The 13,070-nt window shown below is 44.9% G+C and overlaps 1 protein-coding gene across 1 annotated transcript in view; it reads right to left on the bottom strand.

Moving 5' to 3' along the window:
* Nucleotides 1–13,070, bottom strand: part of nav3 (neuron navigator 3) — a 209,165-nt gene that overhangs the window by 79,314 nt on the left and 116,781 nt on the right. Inside the window, exons 8-9 of the mRNA XM_073480877.1 lie at nt 11,392–12,529; nt 6,575–6,690 (exon numbers count right to left, since the gene is read on the bottom strand). Of these exons, the coding sequence (XP_073336978.1) occupies nt 6,575–6,690; nt 11,392–12,529 (1,254 nt within the window). The remainder of the gene's footprint in view (nt 1–6,574; nt 6,691–11,391; nt 12,530–13,070) is intronic.

The raw sequence follows: 13,070 nt of genomic DNA, 5'->3' as shown, positions 1-13,070 counted from the left end.
TCATAGTTTAATCTGTTGATTATTTTCATGATTAATTGATGAATCTTTAAGAGTAAAGGATGTCGAAAAACTAATGAAAAAAGCTCATGTCCAAAGTGATGTCATCTTCAAATTGCTTCTTTTGTCAAACCAACAGTCCAAAACACAAAGACTCTTCATTTACGATCATAAATGACAAAGAAAAAGCAGCAAATCCTTATTTGAGAAGTTAAAGCCACCATTTGTTTGAAATTTTTTGTTTGACTGAAACGATTAATCAGTTAACAACATAGTTGCCAATATACTTTCTTTTGATCGACTAATCGATTAAGCTCTAGCTCAATCCCTAACTCCTAATATCATAATGCAGTGGCTGCTTATTCACATGTACAGCTGGTGTTTCCACTTCACCATCTAACAGTACAGAGAGGTGAGAAAGCCACAAAGCATTCATTTGGATTCAAGCTGCTGCCCAGCTCTTGGCCCTGTGACGCTGTGTAGCAGCCAAACTGAGACCAGGGGCATGGAAGGGAGTAAGGTACACACACACACACACACACACACACACGCACACACACACACACATACACACACACACACACACACACACACACACACACACACTATGTGGTGAGGAACAAACACTGCTCGAGAGAGTTGACACAAGATAATGCAAATAACTGCCATTTGGGACTGACACGTTTGTACACACACTCCAGCATCACACACACACACACACACACACACACACACACACACACACACACACACACACACACACACACACACACACACACACTGTACCAGTGGGTGCTTCAGCGCCAGTTCACTCTCTCTCCCCCTCTCTTCAATAATGCATGTTAGCTGGTACTGATGCCACTCGCCTCAGCCGAATACTATTAGGGAACCATCCCAGTCATCTAATTATAATACACACACATGCATGCCGGCACACACAAACACACTACTCGACATAACTGTATGCTAGCTCTACCCATGTTGCAAATCAGCCTTAATGAAGCTTTGGCTGTCAGTCATTGGTGTGTGGCTACTGCAGCTTTCTCTCTCTCTCTCTCTCTCTCTCTCTCTCTCTCTCACACACACACACACACACACACACACACACACACACACACACACACACAGATAGATGTCTCCACACGCAATCTTCTGGCCCTGTTGCTGAATGTATTCCCTCACAGGCGTTGCAGCACATTGAGAGCTTGTTAATACGTATCAACGACAACTGCTCCCCGAGGCTAAAAGCGCACACTGCCACCGCAGCAGCTGGATACTGTGAAAGCCAACTTTGACGGGATGAAAGAGTTATTTAAAAATGTAAATGGCTTTGCAACTATCTGAACAGATCTCCAACACACGCATAGAAATGCACGCACTTGGAGGCATGCATGCAGGCAAAAAGATTAAAAGCACCTGTATGCACAAACAGCTTGTAGATAAGCATTCACACACGCAATTAACGGTGTTATAATAAGGTATTGATCACGTTGGCAGTGTGACTCACAGGCAGTGAGGGGGCTGTGCTTTATCAGTAGGTGAGGTGTTGGTTTTTCAGCATCTATATCTCAAGGTATTTCTGCTTTATGCTGCATCATGCCTCCACCTGCTTATAGGAATACAGCGATAATCTGCTCGTTGCCAAAGCTCGCCCTGCTGTGCTGTGCATCTTTATCTGCACAGTCACAATAATAGTCTCTGCCGTCACTAATACCTAGAAAACGATCCATCTTATCAACTGAACCTCCCCCTCCCACATCCCCTTTCCTCTCACGTCAAAGCCAGGTTTGTACACAGGTGCTCATTCCAAAAGCAAAAACCACACTCTCATGGCAAGCTATAGGTTTGACTCTAGCTGCTAGTTCAGTGCAGAACTTAACAATGTTGCACCCACAGCAGAGTGGTTCATGTGTAGGCTGTGACAGTGTGACAAAAAGGATTTGTAAGAGTAAAAAAAGCTATCTTTTTATCTGCCTCTGTCCATGAATTCCAACTCCTGCTGCTGCTTGTGTAAATCTTGTGGGCGAGGACACATTAACAACACCGTGCACGAGGGAGGTGTGTGTGTCCTTTCACAGCCTTGTCGCGCAAATTGCTTTTAAATAATGTCTTAAAATGCTAATAGTGTGCTCTGAGAAATAGGTTTCCCCATGGTGAGGATTAAGAAAATAACCAGCTTATTGAAGGCGTTTTCTGCTCTGACACACTCACGTTGCTCAAGTTCGCTTTTTTCAACAACCAAAACCTCACTTTAACCCCAGTTATTTTACTTCCTGTACAAAGTGTCCAATTTGTGGTGCTGTCAGAGTAATCCCTTAATGTTGAAGGCATGTAATCCCCAAATTACTTGTATCTAAGGTATGTAACACCTTCCACATACATGGCCATTTCCTGGACTCTACTGACTGTGTCAACTTACGTGGTGGGCGAGGTTGTGTGTGCAGCGCCTGCTCCAGGTCGCCCAGCATGGTGAGAATCACTTCTTTATCCAGCTGAGCTGTTCCCTCACGAGGACCTCCCCCTGAGACCTCCTCCTCCGCCCAATACCCTCCGTCCTTCTCCTTGCCCCCACGCTTCCCACCACCCCTTCCTGCTGCTGGTTCCTCGTCTGACCGGCCGCTGCTGCCTTCTTCATCCGTCCCGCCCTCCCCCCTAGACCTCCGTGCTGGTTCAGCCCGTGGGTGTCCGCTGTATGACGCTCGTTGAGGCCGCCCGCCTGCGCCCGTGCATCGCCAAGGGACCGGGATGAGGGAGTGTTCTGACTGAGAAAGCACCTTAGTGAGGGAGAGTGACAGGGATCGAGCTCTGGTGCCCCGCACACCTCCGCCCCTTGCGGTTGCCTCCTTCCTAGGGCTTCCTTGCAGGCTACCTCCTGCCCGCTGTGTGGAGGAGTACACAGAAGAGTTCTGAGGTTGGGAAAGGCGAGACGGCGGTTCGTCGAGCTCAAAGGCGTAAACCCGCTGCTCACCGTCGCTGAGCAGGGTCAGGTTTGTGAGCGAGCGCTGCTTGATCCGCAGGTTGAGGTTGTCGGGGAGAGGCTGGGGAGGCCGGCGAGCTGGGCTGCCCCCCTGGTACACCGAGAACTCCGCTCCTCTCTTCATCTCTGCTCCCCTCCCTTTTCTCGGCTTACCTTTTCGCCTCTGGTGGCTCGCTGAGTGAAACTATGTGTGCAAGCGAATCTACCTGTCTCCTTTTCACATCTTGGCTGTCACTGAGAGAGCAGATGGAGGGAAGGAGGAACCGGAGGACGGAGGAGGCAGAGAGATGTCCCACGCCTCCCTACTGAGGTCCAGGCTTCAGAGGGATGGAGGGAAAGCAGGCGCAAGGCGAAGAGCGGAGAGAAAACCTCCCTCTCAGGCATGTAGGTAGAGTCCAGATCCATCCTTGAGCCAGAACATACTCATGGTCAGACGGTGAGCATGACACAAACACTCATTTTCCACTCCTTCTCCTGTCTCTCTGTCTTCTTGGCTCCTTTCTCTTCCTCCACCACAGTCAGGGGCGTGGATGAATGAGTCGCTACATCTCCCTTCCCTCACAAACACGTTCTCCCTTCCTCCTGCGCTCAACACTCCCTTTATCTCTTCCCCCTATTAAATGACAGTCTCTCCTCATCCACTCTTATCTCTCTCCCTCCACCTTCTGTCTCTCCTTTAATTACCACCTTACTGCCACACTTCTCCTGCCTCCCCTCTGACTCTCTGACGGTCCCTCTCTCCTCACAGCGGAGAATGAACGGCTGGTGAAGCCGGCGAACAGGCTCACGTAGCTCTCGGTCTGCTTGTTCATTCCAGCATGCAGCCTGCAGCACTCTCTCTCTCTCTCTCTCTCTCTCTCTCTCTCTCAGCCCTCCTTCTCTGTTTATCACCCGCTCTTCCTCTTAATCCCTCTCATTCTCTCACTTTCTGTTCACTTCCCTCCTCTTCCTTGCCCTTATCTTTCCCCTGCTCACACTATCCTTCACCCTCTCTTTCTACCTCTATCTTTTTGCTCACAGTATGACAGTGAGTTGTTTGGACAGTGCACCTGTAAGCTCGCAGCCCCTGCTGCACCGCGCCAGCCAGCCGACTTAATTAAATGCTATCTCGAGGAGCTAAAAAAGCGAGCCCGCAGCTTATCATGGATCAACAATGAGACCACAGAACCGACATATCCCCATCAATCAATGCAGGCTTTATTAGCCCTTATTAGTCACAGCTGTCTTCCACACATATTTTCATGCTGGTTACTAGTAGCTAGGAACTGGAAGCCTCCGAAAACCATCATCAAGGTTATCCTTATCATGTGTTCACACTCAATTACATATTAGTCTGCAGCTATCAGTTCATCACACATTTGTTGTGCTTTTTTTAATCCAAAATTAACAGCTGAACAGATAAAAATCAATCACAGTACTTCAGATCTTACCCTCAGCTGTTTTTATTTTCTCCATCTAAAAATAAATTTACAAAATCTGAAATCAACATGTGGACAAAGACTTTATATAATGGTACTGCCTTGATGTTTGGACATTGTCACCCCTGACATTGGTTCAGCCTGTATATGTAATACGAGCAGGCTTGTCATGTGGTATTTGCGGTGTGCGTATGCTTGAATTTCCCTCTTAGAGACTCCTTTCTGCCCCTCTATGGAGAAAGAGTCGGACAGAAGGAGGATGTGCACCGACCATGAAACGTGTGACGACAAAAAGCAAGTGTTTGAAATGGACCTCAAACAAAGGGAATGGTCAGCGCCGCAGTCTAATTTTATCCTTCAAATGATGGGTTTCGTAAAAGCCGAGACCAGAGCAAAATGTCTGGAATGTCACTGCCGACCTGACAAACCAAACCAGCAATCACACGCTGTTGTTTGTGCACACTGGCACTTTGAACTTGACATCTTATTTTTCACTGAGTTCACTGTTTGCTTGATTTATCGTCCGAGTTAACCTCTATATTTCCTGTTATTACAAGGATGAAGTTTCATTCCAAATGGCCATATCCAACATTTCAACTAAGGGGCATTTTCTGCTAAAAATGTAAAATCCAAATCATTTACAGAAATTTTGATTGGACATTAAATCACTTACAAAAGAACTGTGCTTCAGACAGACTTCACAATCCAGTCAATATTGCCTGATTAATGCCAGAAAGACAATGATCTTTAATGTAAAACAGGATACGAGGAGTTCTGACACCGAAGTCTTCATTTGAGCCCGGCAAAATCCATTCGAAACAATGGAATTTCTCTGTGCCAGCGGTTTGTGTTTTGATGGTGAGCTGCCTGCCTTAACCTCTCATCTTACTCCTTGTCAGGAATTTCACTTTATGGTTAGAAACTCCCTCAAACTGTCCCTCGATCCTGACCTCTCTGCTCCATTGCACAGATGTCCGCTGACTACAATTAAAAGGGCAGTAAAGATGTTTTCAGTCTTCACAAACAAACAGTGGGATTTATTTTAACCAGTACTTTTTGGTTGCACAGGTGTTATGACAGGATCATAACCCTAACCCTAAACATACAGAATGTACAAAATAAAGGAGAACATACCCTTCATTTCCATCTAATTCCACTATCAATGTAAACGGCCACATTTAATGCAAAGTCTTTGTTGTTGTCATGTTGATAATTCTTTAATAGAAATTCAAAGTCAATGTTTTAGGTAAATTGTTTTTCTGAGCAAATGTTTCCATTTCTGAGTGATTTCAATGTCTCTCTCTCAACACAACCTTTACTAAATGAATTTCTCTGTTGCTTTAAGGCTCAAAACTCTTCTTTTACCCACTTTTCATGCTCCACTGTAGTTTCTATGTGAAGTCCGTCCATTCCTCCATCTAGAAACGGCTCAAATATCTGAACTAACACAACTGTAGGGGCTCTGGATAAAAATAGACATCAAATTTGCAAAATCTGTTCCTCTTCTGAGACTGAAAACAATAAATGATGTGTTTGTACTGACGATGATGTGTCATGTGACTGGTGGTGATGCAGCACTGGGATTGTAACAGATGATGTCAGCCCGCAGGGATGTAAACAGAGAGCTGCAGATGCTCCCTGTGTCCGGCTGTCCGCTGACCTTTTCCCTTCGCTACATGAAACCAGTGTGCAACAGGGATCCCCCCAGTAAACACAAATACAAAACACGTCACCACACACACATACTCATGGAAAATACACTCACACACCAATCGCACGACACCAGTGCATTGTGCTATCCACAGCAGTAGCCTTCAAAACCTCTTCTGTCCTGCAGCTACCCTTTAACTATCGTCCATTAGCACTGAAACAGAGCCTGCAGCCTGCTCCTTCTCTAATGTTAGGTAGTGCAGCTAATCCATAATGTAATACAACCATCTTAATGTCAGCTAAACCAATTCTTCTATTTCCTAAAGAGGGTAAATGCATTGTCCTCTCACATGTAGATCAGCACTGCAGGTCAACTCTGGGTAAATAGATGCTGAGCAGCAGATGAAGGTTAAACATATGATCAAGATCACAAGAGACAAATGTTAATGCACAGAGGCATGTGCACATTCACACACCCACACAGAGAAATATCACATATGCAGAGCCCACAGCATGTGTGATGATGCTCTACCTGATATCTCCTCCAGGCACTGTTTGGCTGTCTTGCTGTAGACCAGCTCTCCCTTGGTGGGGCTGAGGCAGGGGTCGGCTGGGGCCACCATGGTGCAGTCGTTTTCTGAGAATGTCCTGGAGGCACAGAGAACAAATAATACACAGCAGTTACATAGACAGGCTGAGGTATCGGGGAAACTCAAGCAGAGTAGAGCTTCAACGGTTGGTTTAAAACAGCAATGGGGGGAAAGTTTTCAGAATCATGTTCATCACAATAATCTACTTTACAAGTTGGTGTAGGTGGTTGTAAAGTGGATTGTTTGTAATGTATTGTAATGTATCTATTTAACACAATTTTGTTGCCTCCAAATATGGTAAATAGTATAATTACCATCATTAAGAAATGTTGAATTAATAGTTGGTTAATAGTTATTTTGACTAACATACTGAACAATGAAATGCTTCATAAACAATTTACTAAGCAAATGTAAAGCTTTATTATTATTATTTATCAGTGGCAACTTTACAATAAACCAGTCCTTAAAACATGGTTTATAAAAAACACACTTAAAAAGGTTTCATTAACTATAAATTTTCCATTTATTAATGATGGGTATTATAAAGTGTTACAACATTTTCTATCTGAAGCGTCACACAATATTTCTATGCTCAGCCATTCACACTACCAGTCACACACTGATGGAGCAGCCTTCAGAAGCCATTTGGGGCTCAGTATCTTGGCCAAGAACACTTCGGCATGCAACCAGAGCCTGGATTGAACCAGACCCCCGATTAGTGTACGACCCACTCTATCTCCTGAGCCACAGCTGCCCCAATCTCAAGAGGACGTAGTTTTGTTCAAGGATGAAAATTCCTTTTGTACCCTGGTTGGAGTTTAATTTGACATCAAAACTACAATCACGTTAAAAATATAGTAGTTCATGAACACTTTATGGTTTGTGGAGTGGCTAAAATGGTACAGTACTAATAGAGAGGCAAGCAGATGCATTGGTTGGAATTTAAGGGATCAAAAGACCAGTAACTGAGAGATTTTAGTGTTTTATTTAAAGCGACAGTCAGAATCTCCCTTTCTTCTTCTGTTCTTTGTGTTTTTGCATGTTTAGCGAGAGTAGTGTTTGCATTTCTAAGTTCGTTTCTGGTTTGAGTCACATATTCAACAGATGGACACCTCTAAATAGAAGGGGGGGACGGTCTCCGATGAGTTGCTTTCTGTGAATGGTTCTGTGTGTGTGTGTTGGAAAAAATGTGTTTGTGTGCATCTGCCTCTCCTCCTCAACCTTGAGCTGCATCACGCTCCACTGTTTGCTTGCTGATGTGAAGAAACAAGGATAGAGTCCAGTGCACTTCATGAGATAACAGTCCTACACACACGTAGGAAATAATAAGAAAAACACAAAACCACGCATGTAAAAAACAGACTGACAGTGACACAGACGAACACACAGTTAAACACAGTGACAGATGATACACATGCAAAAACAATAAAATGCACACTCGCAGGAACACACACACACGATGAAAAGCATGTGAACTATCAGTTTTAACCACACACACATGCAAACTCTGACATACACAGTAAATCTTCAATACACAAACACACAGACAGATATAAGCCCAAACTACTCTATAGTTTCATGCCCTCCCATACACACAGCACACACACTCCAGGAACCACCACCACCACCACCTGCAGAGCTGCAGATAAAAATTGCCTCCCATTTGCGACAGCAGCATCAGCCTGTGACTTCAGCTTGTGTTTTTCTTCCTCCCAGCTTCCCTCACCTCAGTGGAGTCACAGACACAGAGACAGAGATATTTGGGACCAAAATATGAAAGCTGATACATGGAGAGAAGGTGACTGCTGCAGTAATGAGTAATTATTCTGTAAAAATTGATTCAGCTACTTTTGAAGGGACGGGTAACTTCACTAAGATGACTCAGGTAAGGCCTGTCTTTAATGTAGGATTCAAACTGTAGCAATTTTGTGCAATTTTGAACCCAGCTTATATGTGTCACTGCAGTATTTCTATCATTCATGATCCTGTTTCTGAACTCCGGTCAGTTCAGGCTATAAGAGTAGAAGAGGACACCTAAGATACAGTTAACGACATTGCAACTCTGTGTGTGTGTGTGGGCAGCAAAGTCCTACAACCACACTGGTCTATAAATCTTGGCAGAGGCAACAACTTGAGGTGGGCGTAGATCGTGAAACAAGACAAGAATGCCTAATTGGGCTGAAAATGATGGTAAATTGCAGCACTGCAGGAGGCCTTTACACTTACTGTCTGCATGCTGACGGCTGTGGGTGAGGCCTGCTGGTGAGGAAGAACATTTATAGCAAGAGTAGAGGAGGTAGAAGATGGAGGCTACAGAAATATGCCTACAAGGAAACATCCTGGCACAGAGGAAAAAAAGGTAGAGGGGAGACATGAAACTACACCGTGTCTCAAAGGCAAGAAAAGTCAACCAGGGGATTCATACAGTCTTTGGTCCAGTGTATAGTCCAAGACACCGACAGTGAGGACTAGTGTTAGTGCATTATTATTTAATGTGTGAAAATAACTGTCTAAAGGCCCGAACACACCAGCATTTCAAAGGGCATAATCAAGACAAAATCAATGATCAGTGAATTATCTTGTGGGGTTAAAGCAAATCTATACAAATCTTTCGTAGGCAAGTTTGCTAGGTCAGAGAGGTTTCAGCCCTGCAGGAACTCTTTACTGACTGATTTAATGTCAGTTCTAAGAACAAAATGCCAAGGAGAGTAAACCGCCCGGTACAGTAACAACAGGAAAAAAGCTTTGAGAGCACCAACCTTCAAAGACCTATTATTTCGTAAGGATGGGTGGAGGAATTTCTGATGTGACGGAGCCTTAACTACAGAGGAAGAAGAAGCTGCTAACAGCCCAGTTGCCCATTGACCAGATATGGGACTCTAGCCGTTTGGTCCAAGACAAGTAAGTCCCAAGTTATTTGGTCCAGTTCTCAAGCAAGTCTCAAGTCACTTGGTCCAGTTCTCAAGTAAGTCCCAAGTCATTTGGTCCAAGTTATTTGGTCCAGTTTTTCAAGTAAGTCCCAAGTCATTTGGTGCAATTCTCAACTTGGTGCAAAGTCATTTTTTTCTTGGGCAAATCGTGTCTAAACTGCAGAATATGGTCATTATAAACCGAAAAGACAATGTATTAGTACTTGTCTAATATTGATATTAATGTTCAATTCATCTCACTGTTCAAAAAGTATGACAATGACACATGTATTATAACTATTGATTTTCTTTGAAATAATGTAATCAAACAAAAAACAAATAACTATAAAAGTTTATACATTTATTTCTTCATTTCTACTCAAACAAAAAAAATCCCTTTCGATCATTTTTTAAACACGACTGCCAGCCAGAAAGAAAAGAAAAGACATTTAACTGAAAACATAAAATGAATGGAGACTAGTTATTCGAGTCATTATGTCACAAGTCATGTCAAGTCAAGAGTCTAACTTCCAAGCCCAAGTTGAGTCTCAAGTCATTCTTTTTCTGTCAAGTGGCCAAGTCATCAAAACAGTCAAGTCAACTCGAGTTCAAGACTCAATTTTACATCTCTACCATTGACTCTTCAGAGTTTGAAATCCCAACAATCAGAGATTGTTGTTAATATTTAATGGCCGCAAGATACTTAAACTGTATTGAAGGGAGGATAACAACTTCAGGCTTCTCTCTCCAAATACAAATTGCAAATGTGTTGGTCTCTTAAAAATGTAAGGCTTGTTTGGGAGTAGCTGTAGCATTTGTCGTTTGCTTTGGACACATTTGTAATTCCTTGCCCAAACCTCTGATACAAATGGCAGCAAGTGGTAAACTCAAGCCAAGGCTTCAAAAAGGTCCTTCAGAAACCTGTGGCTGACATCACAGATGGTACACTTTCTGCACTCAGTGTTTTTCCCTTTACTTTATGCTCACTGAGTGGGCTGTGTGTGCTTTTACACTTTTCACGTTTCGGTTCTCTTCCTCATAACTGACTATCACTCACTATCTGCCCAGGACCGATAACCGCAGTAGTTTTAACTTGCTAAATGTGTGGGATTAAAGTAATGCTAATGCTCGAAAGAAGCACCACTGAATGTGGCAGAGCTGACTGTGCACAACGGAGGAGGAAGACGAGAGGGAAAGAAGGGTTGAAGGATTAAGTCTTGTTTAATGGGATTCCTAACTCTCTTTCTCTCTGAGCACAAAGGCTTTCCAGAGACTTTGGCGGCTCCTCCATTTTTTTCCCCCTGGATTACCTCGGCTGTTGTAAGAGAAAATCGGCCCTGCTGGGCAGATTTACCCACTTCCACCTCGGATGGCTGTAACGTCAGGGAACCACGCGCCAGCTGCATGCATCAAAACAACACCGGTTGAATGAAGAGGAGGGCAAGGGGTTCCTGAACGCTGCCAATGTCTGGATTCTCACATCAAAGATGAAACCCAGACAGTTAAATAATAGGCTTTGGCAAGCGGCAGGCAGTGGATGTTAATTTGTACTGTAATGACTGTGAAGAGATGTGGAGGCGAGAGCAAGATGCATGGTGGGGAGCGCCAGCTGATCACTGGGAGTGCTCCAGGATTTCATGGGGTGTGTGTGAGTGGATACATTGTGAATGTGTGACTGAATGTGTGCAGACTTTGACGAAAGGGGTCAATATATTGACCTCTCTGGGCTAGAAATGTGTGGGAGAGATGGAAATAAACAAGTTTGCTCACTTATTCTGTATCCCAGAAATATTGTAGTGCATAAGACACACACACATGCGCGAGCGCACGCACACACGCACAGGTCTCACCTGTACATGAATGGGGCCACAGTGGCAGTATTGGGATGGTTGTGCTGCTGCTGCTGAGGAAGCTGAACCACTCCATTCCCTCCAAGTGCTGCTCCTCCTCCTCCAACCCCCCCTCCACCTCCACCACCCCCTCCCAGCATCCCACTGGACCCAGATAGGGCTGAGGTGCTGGTGGAGGAGGTCATGCTGGTCCTTTTGCCCTCTGGGCCCCCAATGGAGCGCTGTATGTAGAAACTCCCACCCTGCCCTCCTTTGGTCAGCTTGGCCCTCTCCACCTCTCCGCCCCGCATGTTGCCACTGCTGTTTAAGGTGGCCTGGCTTTGGCTCTGCGACTGACTCTGAGACTTTGTGGTGGAGGGAGCTTTAAGTCCTGACTTAGGGATGCTGCTGGAAGCTGAGGAGATGCCATCTTTCTTTCCAGATGAAGGCTTCCCTCCCTTGGGGATGAGGCTGGCAATTTTGGAAGTCTTCTTGGTGGGGTCAGCATACGACTCATGCTCCTCTTTGGGTGGAGAGCTGTCCTTAGAAGATTTCCCAGACTTGCTTTTGTCGTCCTTGACTTTGGACATGGATCTGCTGCCATTTGCAGAGGCTTTTGAAAATGAAGACGAAGGGGAGGAAGAAGTCTTGCTTGGTGTAGCGAGAGAAGATGCAGAGGGCTTAGTAGGCATTTGTTTGGCTGTAGCACTGCTACTGCCACTGCTGCACACTGACCCCATGGGCGTCAATCCATCCTCGCCATACTCCGACAGGTCATCCTCTTCCTGCAGAGCCATCTCTGCCACAGATGGCGACGCTCGCGAAGCCGATCTAGGGTTAATCAGGCGGAACTTATCCAACATGGATCTCTGGGGTCCACCGCTGCCGGCTGACCCTACTTTTGATCCATCACTTCCGTGTTGAAGAAGGCCTTCAGAGCCCTGGGGTGAATGTGTGGGGGAGGGTGAGTGTGTGGGGCTTGCCAGCATGGACGAAGTGGCACTGTGCTTGAGGTTCATGGACTTGCTGCGCCAGGACTTGCCGGCGGTGGGTGAGGGAATGGCAGAGGCCAGCTGCTGCCCGCTGAGGCTGGTGGGGACCGTCCCACCAATCCCACTCCCATTCATCCCACCAGGTGCTGGGATACCCCTCACCGATTCTGAACCAAAGAAGAAGAGAAACACAACAAGGTGATTATTAGTTCATCATTGCTTATAATTAAAGGTTCCATAGTATTCATAGTACTTTGATTTTGGATTTCTACTAGAAAATGTTAACATGCTTTAATGGTCAAACAACACATTATTTCTCTCATACTGTCCTTTGCAGCAGCACTTCTATTCACCCTCTGTCTGAACACTTTGTTTTAGTGCCTGTCTCTTTCAGGCCCCTCCCCTGAAAAAAGCCCAGTCTATTCTGATCATCATCATGCATGTACAATCAGTTTTATACAGTAGTAGAATTCACTGTGGAGACTCACAATGAAACACATTGGAGCAAAGACTCAAGTTGTATTTGTGGCAAACTTTTTCAGTTTCTTCTTTATTTCACACGAGAAATAATTTCTGAGTACTCCACAGTGTTCTTCTGTGGTTTTACACACATTCAGCTCAAAAGTTAAACAAAAATGGGAAACTCAGAGGTTTTCAGTTTTGTGTAGAGTAAAAAAACATTGAGCTTATTCCCAACCGGCAGAATAT

Source organism: Pagrus major, chromosome 14 (genome assembly GCF_040436345.1).
Source record: "Pagrus major chromosome 14, Pma_NU_1.0".
NCBI classification, from domain to species: domain Eukaryota; kingdom Metazoa; phylum Chordata; class Actinopteri; order Spariformes; family Sparidae; genus Pagrus; species Pagrus major.
Note: the sequence above shows the minus strand (reverse complement) of the source record. Positions and strands in the feature narration are given on the sequence as shown.